The sequence below is a fragment of the Podarcis vaucheri genome (assembly GCF_965113315.1).
Source record: "Podarcis vaucheri genome assembly, chromosome: 7".
Taxonomy (NCBI): domain Eukaryota; kingdom Metazoa; phylum Chordata; class Lepidosauria; order Squamata; family Lacertidae; genus Podarcis; species Podarcis vaucheri.
Window position 1 is genome coordinate 47334374 of NC_138765.1, and position 16474 is coordinate 47350847.

The 16474-nt window shown below is 39.9% G+C and overlaps 1 protein-coding gene and 1 long non-coding RNA gene across 8 annotated transcripts in view; both read right to left on the reverse strand.

Annotated features, from left to right (window-relative positions):
• Positions 1–16474, reverse strand: part of LOC309537523 — a 940942-nt gene that overhangs the window by 55481 nt on the left and 868987 nt on the right. The gene's annotated exons all lie outside the window — the stretch shown is intronic.
• CDH8 (cadherin 8) overlaps positions 1–16474 on the reverse strand; it is a 250914-nt gene that overhangs the window by 8955 nt on the left and 225485 nt on the right. For 6 of the 7 annotated variants that reach the window (XM_082232293.1, XM_082232294.1, XM_082232296.1 and 3 more), the window contains one exon: positions 16231–16348. In XM_082232293.1, the coding sequence (XP_082088419.1) occupies positions 16231–16348 (118 nt within the window). Of the gene's footprint in view, positions 1–8899; positions 9024–16230; positions 16349–16474 lie in introns of all 7 variants that reach the window. The other variant, XM_082232298.1, reaches the window with a different exon arrangement.

Below are 16474 nucleotides of genomic sequence, written 5' to 3' on the forward strand. Positions count from 1 at the left end.
AATCTTACTTTAAAAAGTCAAGAAAACAGGGAATGACCACATGGGAAGAAAGATCCAGGCAAAACTGATACATACATGAGAAACAGTTCAGTTTTGTTATGGAATTCAGTTAAGTTACTCATGGGATGACACATTATTCATTTTTTTTCTGTTGACAACAGCTGTATTTTTTTATTGGTACAATAACCTGAAGGGGCTAATGTAAAGTACTCCCTCCACTAACTCACCTAAGTAGTTATGTATGTAAGCTCTGATCCATCTTGTCTCTAAGAGACAGAGTTCTATTCAAATTCACTTAGCATGCAGCCTGGTTTACAGCCTATTTAATTCTGAGAACTATTATTAAATTTCTGAGTATTATTTAGGCCAGTCAATACAAACTCACACAAACTGTTTTTCTCTCTGCAGGGCTTCACCTGGGTCATAGGTCTTATCCCAATCAAGCCCCAGAAGCTAAGGGTAGGTGACTGAACCAGTAGATTAAGATTAATTAGGAGTGGGCAAATCTGTGAATTTTGGATTCTTTCTGCTTCTCATTTTTATTATCTTTAGTTCTCCATATCAGTAGGCTATGTAATACAGTGGTACCTCTGGTTACGAACTTAATTCGTTCTGGAGGTCCGTTGTTAAGCTGAAACCGTTCTTATCCTGAGCCGCGCTTTTGCTAATGGGGCCTCCCACTGTACGTGCGCCAGAGGTGCACGATTTCCGTTCGCATCCTGGGGCAAAGTTTGCAACCAGGAGCAGCTACTTCCGGGTTAGTGGAGCTCGTAACCTGAAGCATTCGTAACCAGAAGTGTTCATAACCAGAGGTACCACTGTACACATAATTAATGAATTGTGTAACTTACTTAATTTTGCCAGAGTGGAAATTGAGTTGAATAATGTAGTTTTGTGCAGAAGACAATAGTGCAACAGAAACTATGCTGCATGTGGTGGAATGGAAAATAACCACTTCTCACATTCATACACTAAGTGCTACTTCAGTGTTGCAAGGTGCTATCCATGGAAGTCTTCCTTTTCTGAGTTCTGCAATTTGAAACTTTCAAGCAATCCAGCCTTCCTGTTTAGTAATAAAATCACTTTATCTGGTTTACTTTTGTCTCCCAGTAGAGAGCTTTTTTAAACAACAACAACAACAACTTAGAAGCTCAGAAAACAGCAGGCAGCTCCTACAGGAGCAGACACCAATGCTACTGCATGAATTAGCTTGGAAACAGGTGCTTGAGAGGGTGCTCTCTACTCATCTCCCCAATTAACCTGCTGATCCTTTGTTATGCTTTTCATGTCATTTACTTAACAATCCCTTGGTTCACAAAACATAGCACACTTTGTTTTGTGATCTATTCTTATGAGTTCTAAGCTAAGTTGCCATCTATGCCATTCATGTGCATATGATTTAAAACAACATCAACAACATCATTACATCACAAACCAGTGGAGGCTGGTTATTAGGGTGAAGGTGGCACTGCCCCACTAACCTCAGTCTGCCCTCAGTTAGCTCCCACCTGTCTGTCTTTTTACAACCAATCCGAGGAGAACTTCTGCCTGCCAGCGTCCTTCTCTACACTGGAGGTTAATTAATTAATTCATGAATTGCCTCTCTAAGCTCTAATTTGGTAATTAAGTATGCCTTAGGCCTCTTAAAGCATGCTTTTACTAGTGTGGCTTTTGCTTCCTCCTCAGTGGCTCCCACCGCATTCCAGATTTAGCCACTAAAATGTTGTCCCAACATTTACAGATCACAAGGATGACACTTCATGCCCTTGGGAGGTTTTTAAAACGTGTGGCATGCAAGCAGATATAAAAATGAATCATATGAGTGGAATACTTTATGCATACTTGAACTAGCATGAGAGCAGTCTTGGAAACAGCAAGCCCATGTGAGTAAAGGTGTGTAAACAGGGGACCCTAGCAGGTCTGAAACAAGACATATTGCTTTCCAAGGCAAAGAGCAAGATGGTGGGCCTACCCATTCCATGTAAAAGAATTCAATTGTACTGGTGGTTAGAGCTTCAAGACTGGTGATGGGAGAGCATCCTCCAGCATACTGGAGACAGGGAAACAGATTTGGGGGGGGGCAGAAGACGGCGTGTGGCAATAAAAGGAAATGACAGGGAGGTATTTAAGGAAGGACATCCCAGAGTTGTGGCTTTTGTTCTTCAATATCTGCAGCTTGAAGCCATTGATTCACTCTGCCTGATGGTTCTGGGCCTTGGCATCAGACCATAATTGTAATTTAGAACTTTTAAAGTCCATGAGTCAGTTTACACTGAAGTGCCCTTTTGTGTGTGTACCTGATATTTCTTCAAATCACAGTACTGCCTTTAATATTTAGAGATCTGTAGATTTCCCTGCTGTGTAACCTTCTACCTAGCTAGCTACTTTTCTGCCCTTCTCTTTCTTTTCATTTTTTTAAAAATGTTCTTAGAAAGATCAAATCATTAATGGCATTAAAGACTGTACTATAAATTATCTGTGCTGGATTTGTTAATTCTGAACAGAAAGAAAGTTGTTTTTTAATTGGAAACTTTGCAGCTGGAAATCTCAAGGGCTGTGATGAAGTACATTTCTTTACATATGGGGAAAAGTTAGACAACATGAAATGAAAATAGTTATATCTGGGGGGCCTTCTGTGTACATGCATAGGAACTAAGTTATTCCGCCAACTAATGAGCTAATGGCTGAAATGAGATTTGAACTGGGGGCTTCCTCGATCACAGGTCACAGTGCATGATTTCAATTTTATCGATGGAAAAAACCCACAGAACATCTATACAAACAAAGGTGAGATCAGATTATTTTGATTCATGTGTGTCAAACTACATTGAGTGGAGAATCAATGATATCTAAAGAACAACAGTACTGCAGTCCATAATGTTCATTAATGAAGAGGCATCAACCCAATCTGTGCTATTTTTCTAGAAAAAGAGGTGCTGGAGCCCACTCAGCTTTCTGGCAGTAAGAGCTGTTTGATACGTGAACAGACTTCCAAGAAAGGGGGTAGGCTCTCCTTCCTTGGAGAATTTTAAGCAGAGGTTGGATGACCATCTATCATGGATGGATTAGTTAGGATTCCTCCATTGCAGGGGATTGGACTACATGACCCTTGGGCCCTTTCCAATTCCACAATTCTATGATTATATGGCAACACTGACCAGCAGTTATTGCCTGTATCATGGAATGAGCAGGTACATAGATCACCTGGTTATGTCACTGTCTTCTACCCAATGGTATTCCCATTATTTTATTTATTTCACTAAATTAATATACTTTGTGATTATAGAGAAAACCTTAAAGTAGTTAGAAATTATTTTGACGAATACAAAATCTGCATAGATAAATTAGAATTAGGGTTAATTAGCATCCCCTGTTGGCTCTGGGGACGCTGGAAACAACATGTAGGCATGGTGAACAGGTCGGCACTCCCTCCTCCCCTGCATGCACTGTATTGGATTGGGGAAGAAGATTAATCAAATCTGATTCAAGGTTAATATTGCCTGAATTGTATCTGCACCTCACAAATAGCTTATTACACGAGTCTCACTCTATAACTGTAACCACTTTTTATGTTTGTCCACTTGAATGCATCACTAAGGCAAAGAACGTTATGGTGTACTTCAGTGAGGTACTGCTTTTTTGAACAACAGAAGCAGAAACAAAAAGTTAGGCGCCCAAACAGATCAGAGAGAAGTACATGTTTTGCAGAGTACTTTAGGTTCAACAAAGCAAAGTCACGCAGATCATGCACGATATTCTTTTTACGAGAAAGATTTTTACATAAGCCTAACAATAAAGACAAAAATGTTCTGTTCAGCCAGAAGGCTTATTAAAATAATCGGTAAATAAATTATGCAGCTTTATGATATTTTGAGGCTGATTTACGATAACCAAGCTGTATGTGTGCAGACACATTCATGGATAATTCAAAGTGATCTGCTTTCCGTGAACATCAAAAATTTGCAGTGTGTGTTCTGGAAACCAAATGAATGGCTGCTATCAAATTTCATATTAGATATCTGTAAGTTGTTGTTGTTGTTGTTTTTAATAAAAGGTTTAAAACTGCAGCTCACCAATCATCCTACACCTCTTATATCATAATACGCCACATGTCAAACCAACATGACTGTGCAACGTAGATTTAGTGAGCTATGATGTGACAGCCAATGCCTCTTTCTGGGAGATTGTTTTATTGGACCTAAATGTCAAATGGTGACAGTTAGTTGCTAAAGAGAATCCAAAGGCTGCCCCCACACCCACACCCAGTTTATCTGTTATAGCGGGAATAATAGTTTTAAGCACACAAACTAAACCTATTCATTTCCAGGAAATTGTGATACCCTATAGTATCACCCCAGTAAGAGTTCTGAATAGTGAACACTCATAAGAAATGTTATTCTGCAAGTGTCAGAAGGACCTATTGGACAATGCCTGTGTAATCAGTAGTGACTCACAACAAAACATCTTCCCTGTGTCTCTGCCACACTAAATATAATATAATATAATATAATATAATATAATATAATATAATATAATATAATATAATATAATATAATATAATATAATATAATTAATATAATATAATATAATATAATATAATATAATATAATATAATATAATATAAATGTCTGCTTTTCTTTGGAGGTTGAGTATCTGGGCCACTCAGGCATGATACCATTCACAATGTTCTTTTAAAACAAATTAAAAACAAGGTACAATGTAAGAAAGGTCATACACTGATATCTGAAGCAATGTTTCCCCTCTCAAAGTATTCAGAGCACAGAAAGGTAAGCTACCCTCCCCCTTGCGGTAAACTGGCAACTTACCAAAAAGGTGAATGGAGGCAAAATTCAAGCAAAATAAGTTTCTTTGAGAACTGTTAGCTCAGTTTTCTAGAATCATAGAACTGTAGAGTCTGAAAGGTCTCCAAAAGCCAACTAGTTCAACCCCCTACAATCCAGGAATAACAGCTAAAGAATCCCTGAGAGATCTGGTTAAAAACTTCTAATGAAGTTGAGTCCACCACCTTTCAAGGTAGTCCATTCCACCTCTGAGCAGCTCTTACCGTTAGAAAGTTCTTCCTAATTTTTAGCAGGAATCTCCTTTCTTGAGATTCCTTTCCTTAAGCTTTAGTTATGAATAACAATAAGCAATTCCTGTTGCAATCCTATGATCACTGAGAGGGCATCCTAGAGGAATTAGGGATCTTCCTCTCAGTTCTGGAGAAAAGGTCCACAGACAGATAAGGTCTGCCCTGGCAGCTTCCTTGTAGTTGCCATGAAACACTCCATAACATCCCCATCAGTTGGTGGCGGGGAGGGGGAGAGTGTTGAAGTGATTAAGGGAGGCTCTGAATCTGCAAGATTCAAAGACTTTCTGTTTCCCTAATATGTCCCCAGTAAGAGAAAGAAAAGACACCACCCAAGAAGCTGGTGTCGTTATTTTCTTTCCAACCTCACCCCTACCTTCAACCCTGGCTCACACTTTGCATCTGGCTATTCCTCCACCATCAGTTTTCCCTCCTCACCTCATTATGCTATCTTTGCTCACAAAGGCAGAAAGCAACCTGTGTTGATAACATCACTATAGCAAACATAGGAATCACTCTCCTTTTGTTCCGTGACTATGCCAATGCCATTTTATTCATAAATCCATTCCACCACATCTGTGCTTGTGATGATGTGTGTGTGTGTACTTCAATAGTATCTCATCACAAAGTAAAACTTTTCTCTCAATGTATGCATCTCTAAATTATTTATTCTAAAATATGTATGTATTTATTTATTTTACACATTTTGGTGTGTTCTTTTTGCCAGGGCAGGGGGATTATATCACAAAATTCAGTGATATTTATAATTTGAAAGACATTTACATTCTGATCCTATTATTAGTAACCTTCTATACAATCATTTCAAGGCAATATACAATAGCAACCCCCCACCCCCACCCCCCAAAAAACCAGTCATAAAAATGGAAGCTACATTTAAAACAAAATATAAAGCATGTATTAGTCCGGGTGATTTGAATTAGGTTGCTTCACCTAAACATGTGGGCTAAATGAAATTCTCTACATATGCTAACAAATGTTCTTATAATATACTGCACTTTTCTTTTCAAAAAAATAATTTAATATGAATAGATAAAACAAGCATTGGACTTGTCATCTGAATCTCCCCTTCCCCATATTAGAACATAAAATGGAGTCACCCACTGTTTTATAATATTGACTCCACCACAGCTAAATACAAGAGTGTGGAGGGAATACCACAGTAAAGAGCTGGTAATTTTTAACCTTCCACTGCCTCCTTTGGAAAAAAAAAATGAACTTTAGATAATTGTCTATATAATTTCCAGTTCTGTTCCTTTCAGAAAATCTGAACTTTAGATAATTGTTTCTTAAGTATTCTGAAACTTTTCTCTGACCTTTAGTCCAAGAGAGTAGTAATCAAGCATATTTTACACGGTCACTTCCAACATAGCTGCAGTTCTACTATTTTTGTGGTTGGGTTTGCTAACTCTTTAGAAGCTGGAAGGGTGGGGATATCCTTTTCCTAGGAGGTCCCTCAGAGCTTTTTCTCTGTATCACTATATAAAAGTCCAGAAGTAACTTACTGGCTTATTAGTAGGTGGGTTCATACCCTCTAACCCCCTGATTTTAAAGGGACATCCCAGATTCACAGAAGCCTTTTTGGCTTCTGTTTCAGTCTAGGAATGTCTCGCTTTCTGTCTCCAGAAGAGCCACTGATATTGGGTAGGAGGATGAGCCAGCTGAACCTCTCCATGGCTGCCACTGCCAAAGTCCAGCCCCAAGTGAGGCGCAGGCTCCAGCAGCTCTGCTCTGCTCTGCATTCCATTAACTGGGAGCCTCTGCGGAGAAGGCCCATTCTCATGTTGCCCCCCTCCTGACCTCTCGAGGACCAGGCACATGAAGAAGGGCCTCAGAAGATGATCTCAGGGACTGGTTAGGTTCATATGGGAAGAGGCGGTCCTTGAGGTATTGTGGTCCTGAGCCATTTAAGGCTTTATAGGTCAAAACCAGCACTTTGAATTGGGCCCAGATACAAACTGGTAGCCAGTGCAGTTGGACCAGGATCGGGACAATATGCTCAAACCGTCTTCCTCCAGTGAGCAACCTGGCAGCTGAATATTTGACCTACCTATGGAATGCTTTAAAAAATAATTTGTAGTGCTTTATTTGATGATTTAATTTTGCTTGTAAACAGCTTTGAGGCTTTCCTTTTTATAAATGAATGAATGAAGTGGTATAGAAATGATTTAGAACAAGCAGAGGCACTCGGCCCTCCAGATGTTTTGGGACTACAGTTCCCATCATCCTTGACCATTGGTCCTGTTAGCTAGGGATGATGGGAGTTGTGGTCCCAAAACATCTGGAGGGCCAAGTTTGCCTATGCCTGATTAGGAAAAATAAAATATTTTCAGTATAAATATGTCCAGATTCAGAAGCAGTATAAGGGAGCACCAGGTGAAGGGAAGGTATTATGCATTCAACATTGAGGGATTATTGGATGCATTTGTCTGGCCTAGGTGGACTTTTTAATCTAATTCAGTGGGCTCTTATTTTCTCAGGAATATGATAAATATGAATATAGTAGAATGCAAGGCCTTCTTGAGTATGGGGCGGGGGAATGTCTGGAAGTATAAAAATGAGTTTGTCCTTTCCAGGGGAAAAAGCACTTCTGAACACAAAGCATGCTTGAATCATAATATTATTGTGTGAAGTATTCCTTAGAAGAGCACACAGTTAGTATCCTTGAGATTCTTGCTTTGCTTCGCCATTGTTTTGCAGTATAAGCACACACTCACCAAGAAAATTTCATTGTATAAAATGCCCAACATAGTTGCCAACTCTATCACTAGGGCTGAAACAAGCACACATCTGTCATGAAAGTCAGAGATAAGTGATTATATAGATTGCCAAAGCACTACAGTGCACACAAAGATTTTTATCAGTTACATGGGGACAATGGTAGGCAACCATTTAAATGCCTCTACATTGTACCCCCCCCCACACACACACACACTGCCCAGGTTGGATAATAATTTCAGAAGAAGAATGCTGGCCTGCTTTTCAGTACTTCAGATGTAAGCTTTTTGCAGGATATCCACTGATTCATCATGCACTAGACCCCAATGGTTAGCAAAGGAGGAGAAAAATACAGCTGGGCAGGTCACAGAGAAAATAATTCAAATTCTCTCTAGCAAGCCACAGTTGGATAATATCCAGTACAGCAACACTCCAAATCCAGATGAAATGGTTGGCTACTATATATATAATGCAAGAAAGGAAAAGGAATAAAGAATATACAAGATATATTCATTTCATAGGACACCTTGACTTGCTTATAGCACTATATGTTGTATTACAAAACCTGTGCTTATATCTATTAAAACTGGGGTTATAGTGTTAAATATATTAAAACTGGGGTCATTGTTTGTTTGTTTTACAATTTGATGTGGCAAAATATTTCCCATAAAATAAAGAGGTTAATTTGTCATTTGGTGAGATTCACTTATGACTGGAAGTGGCAGTCTAGTGGAATATTTTCCCTTTAAACATTCTAGATTAGAGAGGAGGTTTGGCAGTTGTGTGAACTAGAACCTGAATGCAAAAAGCAACAAGCTGGAAATCCAGAGAGATAGCCATGGCCAATTTCTGTTTGAATCCAAAGCTGTGGCTATGGGAGAAACAAGTCCCTTAATGCAGCGAACCCCTCTATTGTAGGCTCAGGTTGCATATACAGTAAGTGTAAATAAATCTGCAGTCTTGGGACATTGCTAGAGGGGAGTCTCAACCACAACCTAATGGAGAACCCAACCCCCAAAACAGCACTACTGAAGAACAGCCTAAGGATGCCTAAAAGAGGGACAAACAGCTTACCAGATGCCCCTTCCTTGTGAGCTTGATTCATCGGGTTGGCCTTTCCAGTCCAATGAAAACCTTGATGGATTACCTCTGGCTTTTGGCGGAGGAGGGGGGATCTGTCTGGCTGGATGCCTGCATCCTGGGTACAGGAGAGGAGTGAGGTTTTAGCTAGACAGAACAGACAGTAGGGTGAAATCTTATGCTGGTTTGGTGTGTGCATGTGGTTTGTGGTTTTGGAGAGATAGGCGGAGTAATCCAAATTCCCCTTGGACTGGGTAGGTTGGAATGCCTCCAAACGAGACATACTAGAGGCAGGGAGGGGCTGAGCTAGCCTGAAACCCATTGGATATTCAGCCAGTCTCACTGCCATCACCCAATGACTTTGGGCCTGATCTGGGCCGAACTGCTTGCTCCCACCTCCAACTATTGCCTCCTTCATCGTGTGTAGCAGGGCTGTGGAAGAGATGGAATCTTCACTAATCACAAAAGCCGTGTTGGTAGAGTTAAGGTGGGGAGGGGAGAGAGATTCAGATCACAGCCTGATTTGTCTGCATTCAATTGTTGGTCTGAGAAGTGGCCATCTGTTCTGCTTAAAGGAGTTGTAGAATAAACAATTTCTACGAATATCACAAGGAGCAGGCATCTCCTCAAGCGATGTTGCCTATCTGGAACTGTAATCATACCTCTTGCTTCTCTCGATGGAGAGTTGTGTGTGTGAAGAAACACCTGACATTTGTGTGTCTGGGATATAGCCTACTGTACAATGGGCAAAAAATAGTCTTCATTCTCCCACCCATTTTTCTCCTCTGGCCCTGCCCACTATTGGCAAGCGGCCCCCACAAGGTTGCAGCCCTCTGGCTGGAAAGGGCTTTCTACCCTGTTCTAAAATGTATTTCAAAAAACAGGTATTTCTACCCTGTTCTAAAACGTATTTCAAAAGACAGGTGAAATGAATGATTCTTCACATCCCACATACATATCAGTGCTACTTAACTCCTCTCACCACTGGCCAGGACTGGCATCATTGGACAGTTCTCAGGGCCAAACACCCTGGCAAAGCTCAATATTGTTTTATTTTCTCTGTCCAGCTGCTAAGTCGAGCTGCAACTTTAATTCCTCACAATGCCCCCAATGTAGCATTACTCTAGAGTATTTGTGGGAAATTAAAATGTCAACTCTGCTGCATTTTGCTATTGCTGACAGTGAAGGCCAATGGCGAAGGGGCCTCACCAAAGAGTGCCTTGCCAAGGGGCCCTTCAAACCAGCAGCTGGCCAAACTCTTTTGCAGCTCACTGACAAAGCGTATTCTCTGCATGCAGGAGGTCCCAGCTTTAATCCTTGTCGTCTCCATTTAAAAGGACCAGGCAGCATGTAATGGCAAACCCATCTACCTGAAACCCTGGAGAGCCACTGCCAGTCAGAGTAGATAATACTGGACCAGATGTGCCGCTGGTCTATTTTCTTATAAAGCAATTTCATACACCTGGGGATCCTGGCGTTTGAATCTGTGGGAAGGCTTGCATTTACAGTGCCTATAATTCATTCGAATAACTGCTGATTTGTCTTATTCTACCCGTGGTGAAATAAGAAGCTCTTCTGACAAACTGTGTATCACAAGATAAAACTATTCCTACCCACTTCAGACAGTGGGTGGGAAAGGGACTGAATGATTGAAAACTCCCTCATATAAATAAAGCTCCCTACATAGCAAACACTTAACCTAGCCTCTCTGCTAACCTAATTTCTGTGTGCATGAATATTCTTTCAGTAGGAAGCATCCAGTCACTCAGCCTAAACTGACACAGTGCTTGAAAAGCTCTACCCATGTGACACCTGCTATGTCTAAATTGGTACAGTCCAAGAACCATTCTACCACCTGATAAGCTGTTTGTCTCAAAAGCCACAGATGTTTGTGTCTAATTTGATGCCTTATGGACACATAAGTGGAATGGAAATTGAAATGGCAATTCTGCATATTTCCTCTCCTTTATGAGAATATTCAGCTCTTCATGGCACAAGGTTGGGGATCCCTGCCAAGATTATGTTAGTATGATAAGGAAGATAATTGAACCTAAAATTCATTCTTACTCACAAAATTGTGGTCACCCAGCTCTCTTACCTAGGCAAAAAAGCAGAGCAGCCAATGAAATCCCTTAGAAATGCAGGAGCATTCACTTTACCCAGGAAATGCAAGCCTTATAAGAAATTTAGTTCAGTGCAAACTTAGAAAATTCATGCTACTCAAAACAATATGCAAAGAGAAACACAGCTGTCCTTCATTATGCACACTTACAAGTTTGTGATGAAGATCTCAAACTAAAAAATGCTTACACAAATGCATATATTAGATAAAAATGTACATAAAATGTATAAAATAGAACTGAAAATGCACTTCTGTACCCTGACCTTTGACACCTGAAATGTGTTTTCAGGAGCCATTCTATTCTTGTGACTATAATTTAACTGTTTTTAATTTGCTGATGCTGAAGGATGGGTATGCAGGAGTATACTGCAACCTGTTCTTCTTCTTATTATTATCATCATCATTTGTTGTTGTTGTTGTATTTTTCACATGGCAGCTCAAAAGAATTTACAATGTTTTAAGCAAAAACCAAACATGTAAATGCATTAAAACCAGCATTAAAGAAAAATAACCCAAAAGATTGTTTTTTTTTAAAAAGGACACCAAAGTTAAAACATCCTGCACATGCAAAAAGGCCACAAATAATCAAAAGCCAAATGCCTGATGAAAAAAACCATGTTTTTGCCTGGTGCAATGACAGTGCCAGACAAGTTGGGATAGAGCATTCCAGAAATGCACAGCCACCACAGAAAAGGCTTATTCTCATGTTGCCATCCTCTAGACTTCCCGTGAAGGAGGCACACTAAGAATAGCCTCAGATGAAGGTTGTGGAGTCCAGGTTGGTTCATATTGAAAGAGGCGGTCCTGTGCCACAAAAGACCTCAGAGGTCAAAATCAGACTACCTCATAGAACATGCATGCATGTGAACACGCAGCCACCCACACACATACCCACACCCTAGACAGACAGGGATGAATTCCAGTGTCTGCAGGACCACAGGCTCCACAGATGTTAAAATAAAATGTGTGCGTGTGTTTGTGTGTATTCTACAATAAGGAAGTTAGTGTTCTTAAAAAAATAAAATCATTCAACATTAATTTGAAGTGAAATAGAAAATATAACCCAGGGACCAGGGAGCTGTTTTACGGGCAAGGGTATATCCTTCAATATGTGTGCATCAAAACCCATTAGAAACATAATGATGATTAAGAAAAGAACAGCATACCATTCTGCAAGCAGGCTTTGACATTGCTCTTCCAGAAAAAAAGGTTACTTCCTTAATGCAGTACAATTAGTCACACAAAAATAGCATTGCACATCTTTGTTGCGGGATATAAACAATTAATTATAGAGGTCTGTGTTCCTGTGCCATTCTGCAAACAACTTTGGTTGGGATGAGGAGGAAACCTCAGAAGGGCAACAGATTGGAGGGGGGAGGTTAATAAGTGGTATGGACTGCTCACAAAGCTCAAAGAGAAATTCAAATGACTTGCATGTTCTGTCACACTAGCTTGCTGTTTCTAGACACTTACATGGAAGTTAAATTCCACTGATTTCAGTATAATGTAGAATGTAGGGTTGCATCCAACTAAATTCAACTCAGAGCAGAACCCACTGAAATTAATAAATCAAAGTTAATCATGTCCTTTAACAGCGATGGGTCTACTCTGAGTAGAACTAAATAACTGAGCAGAATTAATATGGTCAACAACCTTCTATGATTCAAAGTATCATAGAAGGTGGAACAGATATTGATACTTTTTGATTCTTGAAATCTAGAGTATCAGCAACAGATAACTGCCTGGTATGTATATGAAGGCCTCCATCAAGGAAGAGGCCAGCAATAGCCAATGTGGCTATTGCAGATGTTGTTTGACTCGCATCATCCTCAGTCAGCATGACTAAAGCTCAGGGACAATAGGAGTTGTCATTCAACAACACATTGACTGAAGATTGCTCTTACCATCACATGATTTCTCCCAATCTTCAAATTAGCTGGCGTCTTGTGTACAGGGCTTCAGAGCATTCTACAGGTATTTGAAGACTGGTTTCATGTCACTGCCACCTCCCTGCCCCCCTGCCCCATATAAAACCCTCTCTTCCCCAGATTAACTATGTCAATTTCATTGAACTTTTCCTTATATGCCTTGTTTTCCATACCCATGACCATCTTTATTTCCCTCCTCTGAACCTATTCTAGTATGTCTATGTCTTTACATGCAGGAAACTGGTCCCATTCCTCCAGATGAGGTCTGACTAGTGGTAAGTGGGTGAGGGGATGGAGCTATTACTTCATGTGGTTTTTTTTTTTTAAAAAAAACCAATGGTTCTAGAATTTGTTTGTTTGCTTTGGTTTTATTTATTGCATTTATATTTGTATCCCAGCTTTCCTCCAAGGAGCTCAAGGTGGCATACATAGTTTTCCTCCTCCCCATTTTATCCTCACAGCAAGCCTGTGGGGGTAGGTTAGACTGAGTGGCCCAAGGTCACCCAGTGAGCATCTTGGCCAAGTGGGGAATTTGAACCCTGGTCTGCCTGGTTCTATGGCGACATTCTAACCACAACACCCAAATGCAAGTTGCCTTAGCCAATTTTGCAGCTGCATCAAACAGTTGTCTCACTTTCTTGTGATAAACTACAGTCCCTGCTACTAAGCTAAGGTGTTTCCCATTCTGTACTGGTGCATTTGATTCACCCTTAAATATGTGAGGACTCGTGATAAAATGTTGCCTTTCAAAGCAAAAATGTTGCTCCCCTGATTATGAAGAGGTGGGGAAGACACGTCCTGATGGTACAAGACTGGAACATTTTGCTGGCAAAATCTTTAGCTTTGTCCCATATTAGTCCACATTCTTCCATTTTTAAAAATATATGCAGGTTTTTTGCCAAGGCTAGTCCCACTCGATGTAGATCCACTGAAATTAATGGACATGGGCAACTTAAGTGCATTAATTTCAATAGATTTACTCTGAGTAGGGCTTAGTTGGACACAACCTAATAATTTTGAACAAATAAATAAAAGATCAGACCTTGACTGAAAACATTGACTGAGAATCCTGTCTCATAAAACCTTTTTGCCCTCCCTGCTTTCCTCTCTCCACCCTCCCCCCCCCCCAAATCCAGTGAAATCTGAAATGGTGCTTCAGAGGCAGAGTGAAGATTCAGCAAGTCAGCTGCACATCAGCACACATGCAATGCACGAGCCATCCATGGATATGCACTGCTTAAGGAACTTAAGTGCAGCTGGCGACTGTATCAATCAAGCCAATGAAGAGCAGTCCCTAATGTGACAATCCACACATTCAGAAAATTATCTTTCAAGACTGTTTACTGTTCATTTGCTGCCTGACCTTCAAGTAAATCTGTGTGCCAGGAAATGAGGCCAGGGTAAATTTTATAACTCAATGACAGTAGAAAAGGGATCCAAATTTGTCTTCTTCCTTCCACGGTGTGAATGAAATGACAATTCTGGAGTGTGACAGGATTAAAGTGTGCCCTTCCTTTTCAAATGGCAATGCTAAGGTAAGTTGTCCTTCAAACTTTGCTGACCTAACAACTTTATTGCCCCCCTCCCTTTTTTAGCACATGCTTGATACTAATTCTCCTTTACTCCAGCTGGCTTTGCGTCAAGATAGGTTTCTATTTGAGGAGTCACTGAGTCCTTTGACTCAATGTTACTCAATGTTAGTCATACTCAGAGTAAACCCACCTAAGGGACCTAAGTTAGTCATGTCTATTAATTTCAATGGGTCTGTTTATTTAGTTCATAAAATTTGCACACTGCTTGGTTTACAAAAAAAGTTAAAACAATGAAATTATCCATAGGAAGAATGAACAACAATAATTTAAGACTTTTGTAAAGTTAAAATAACAATAGATTGAAAACAGATTAAATCTTGCATCAGCTTTCTGAAAATTTGGGTAGCCTTGTCCAAACAAAAATGTTTTTAGAGGCACTGAAAAGAATACATTGAAGGAGCTTGTCTGATATCAATTGACAGGGAGTTCTAAACTGTAGGTGCTGCCACAGTAAAATATCAAGTTCTTACAAATGTAGAACAGGTATTGTGTAGTACCTGTAACTGTGTCAGTTCCATTGACTGAAGTGGTTGATTGGGGATATATGTGGTAAAGGGAAAAGGGAAAGGGAAAGGAAAAGCCAGGTGTGTCTCCCTGGGAAGAGCATCCCATGAGCAGGGAGCTACTGCTTGAAAGGGCTAGACCTCCTGTGAAGGAAGCTCAAGGAAAAGGACCTCAGACAATGATCACAGGGTCCAGGTCAGTTCATGTGGGGAGAGTTGGTCCTAGAGGTATTTGAATCCTGAACTGCACAAGACTTTATACATTAAAAGCAGCACTTTGAATTGATAAGCACACCATTTCAATATCATAACATAGTATAATTTTTCATTGTTATTCCATTCCTTATTTACTTCTAGATGCCCAAATGTCAAGCTGTTATATGTCCAGCCTAATCACAAATTTCTACTCCTTCCACTTTAGAGTGAAAGCTCAACAGTAGCTTATATAAAACTACTTATTCAGTGAAGAAAGAAAATGGCTATGCGCACCTATGTGTTCCTTCCTTTTCCACTATCGCTCAGAATATAAAAGACCTCTACATATGTTCAGGACTTTTTTCCAGCAGGAATTCACCAGAATTCAGTTCCAGCACCTTTCAGGTGGGTGCCATTGCCATTATAAGAAAACAAGGGAGGCGTTCCTGGTGAGTTCTGGCACCTCTTTTCCTAGAAAAAGTAGCACTGCATATGCTGTTGTATATATACATAGACTTCTTTGTGACACATTCCAAATACACAAACAGTGACCTCCTCTATGCAATATTTTAAAATGTTCTTGTAACATAAAAATTCAGGAGGAGTGGAATGGAGAACAGACCTAACCAACAGAACAGAGAAGGAACAGAACAGAGGAAATATGCTGATCCCTACATGATGTTAACAAAAAAATCAATACACTAGATATTTCCAGCACTTCAGAATTAGCCACAATCCAATTAGAAGATAACTCTGTCCTAGGAAGTGTTAAATTCCTTGGTGACTACCATATCTTAAAATCACTCTAACCCAAGTTGTGACTTTCAGCACCAGTCCCAGACATTTTGAAAAAGACTGAAGCCAAATTCTCATTTGTGAAGAGAAAGAGACATTTGCAAAATAAACAGAACAAAGCAAGCAGAAAGAAATAAAACATGGCGCATGATACTCTGTTGTGTTATATTTATGCATTATATATATTTACCTTGATTTTTCTCAATTGTGAAATTTGGATTGTTCACCATTTCCTGTGGAAGGTTGTAAATAAAATAGTGTCCATTTTTAGGATCATCTTTGTCAATGGCTCTCATCGTATGAATGACCTACAACAGGATAAAGAAAACAAAAAGTTTTATCTAAATCAAAATCAGTTCACAGGTACTAAACTGCACATGGGAAGGGGACAAAATTATGGCTGCAATCCTACATCCAATTACCTGGAAGTGAGC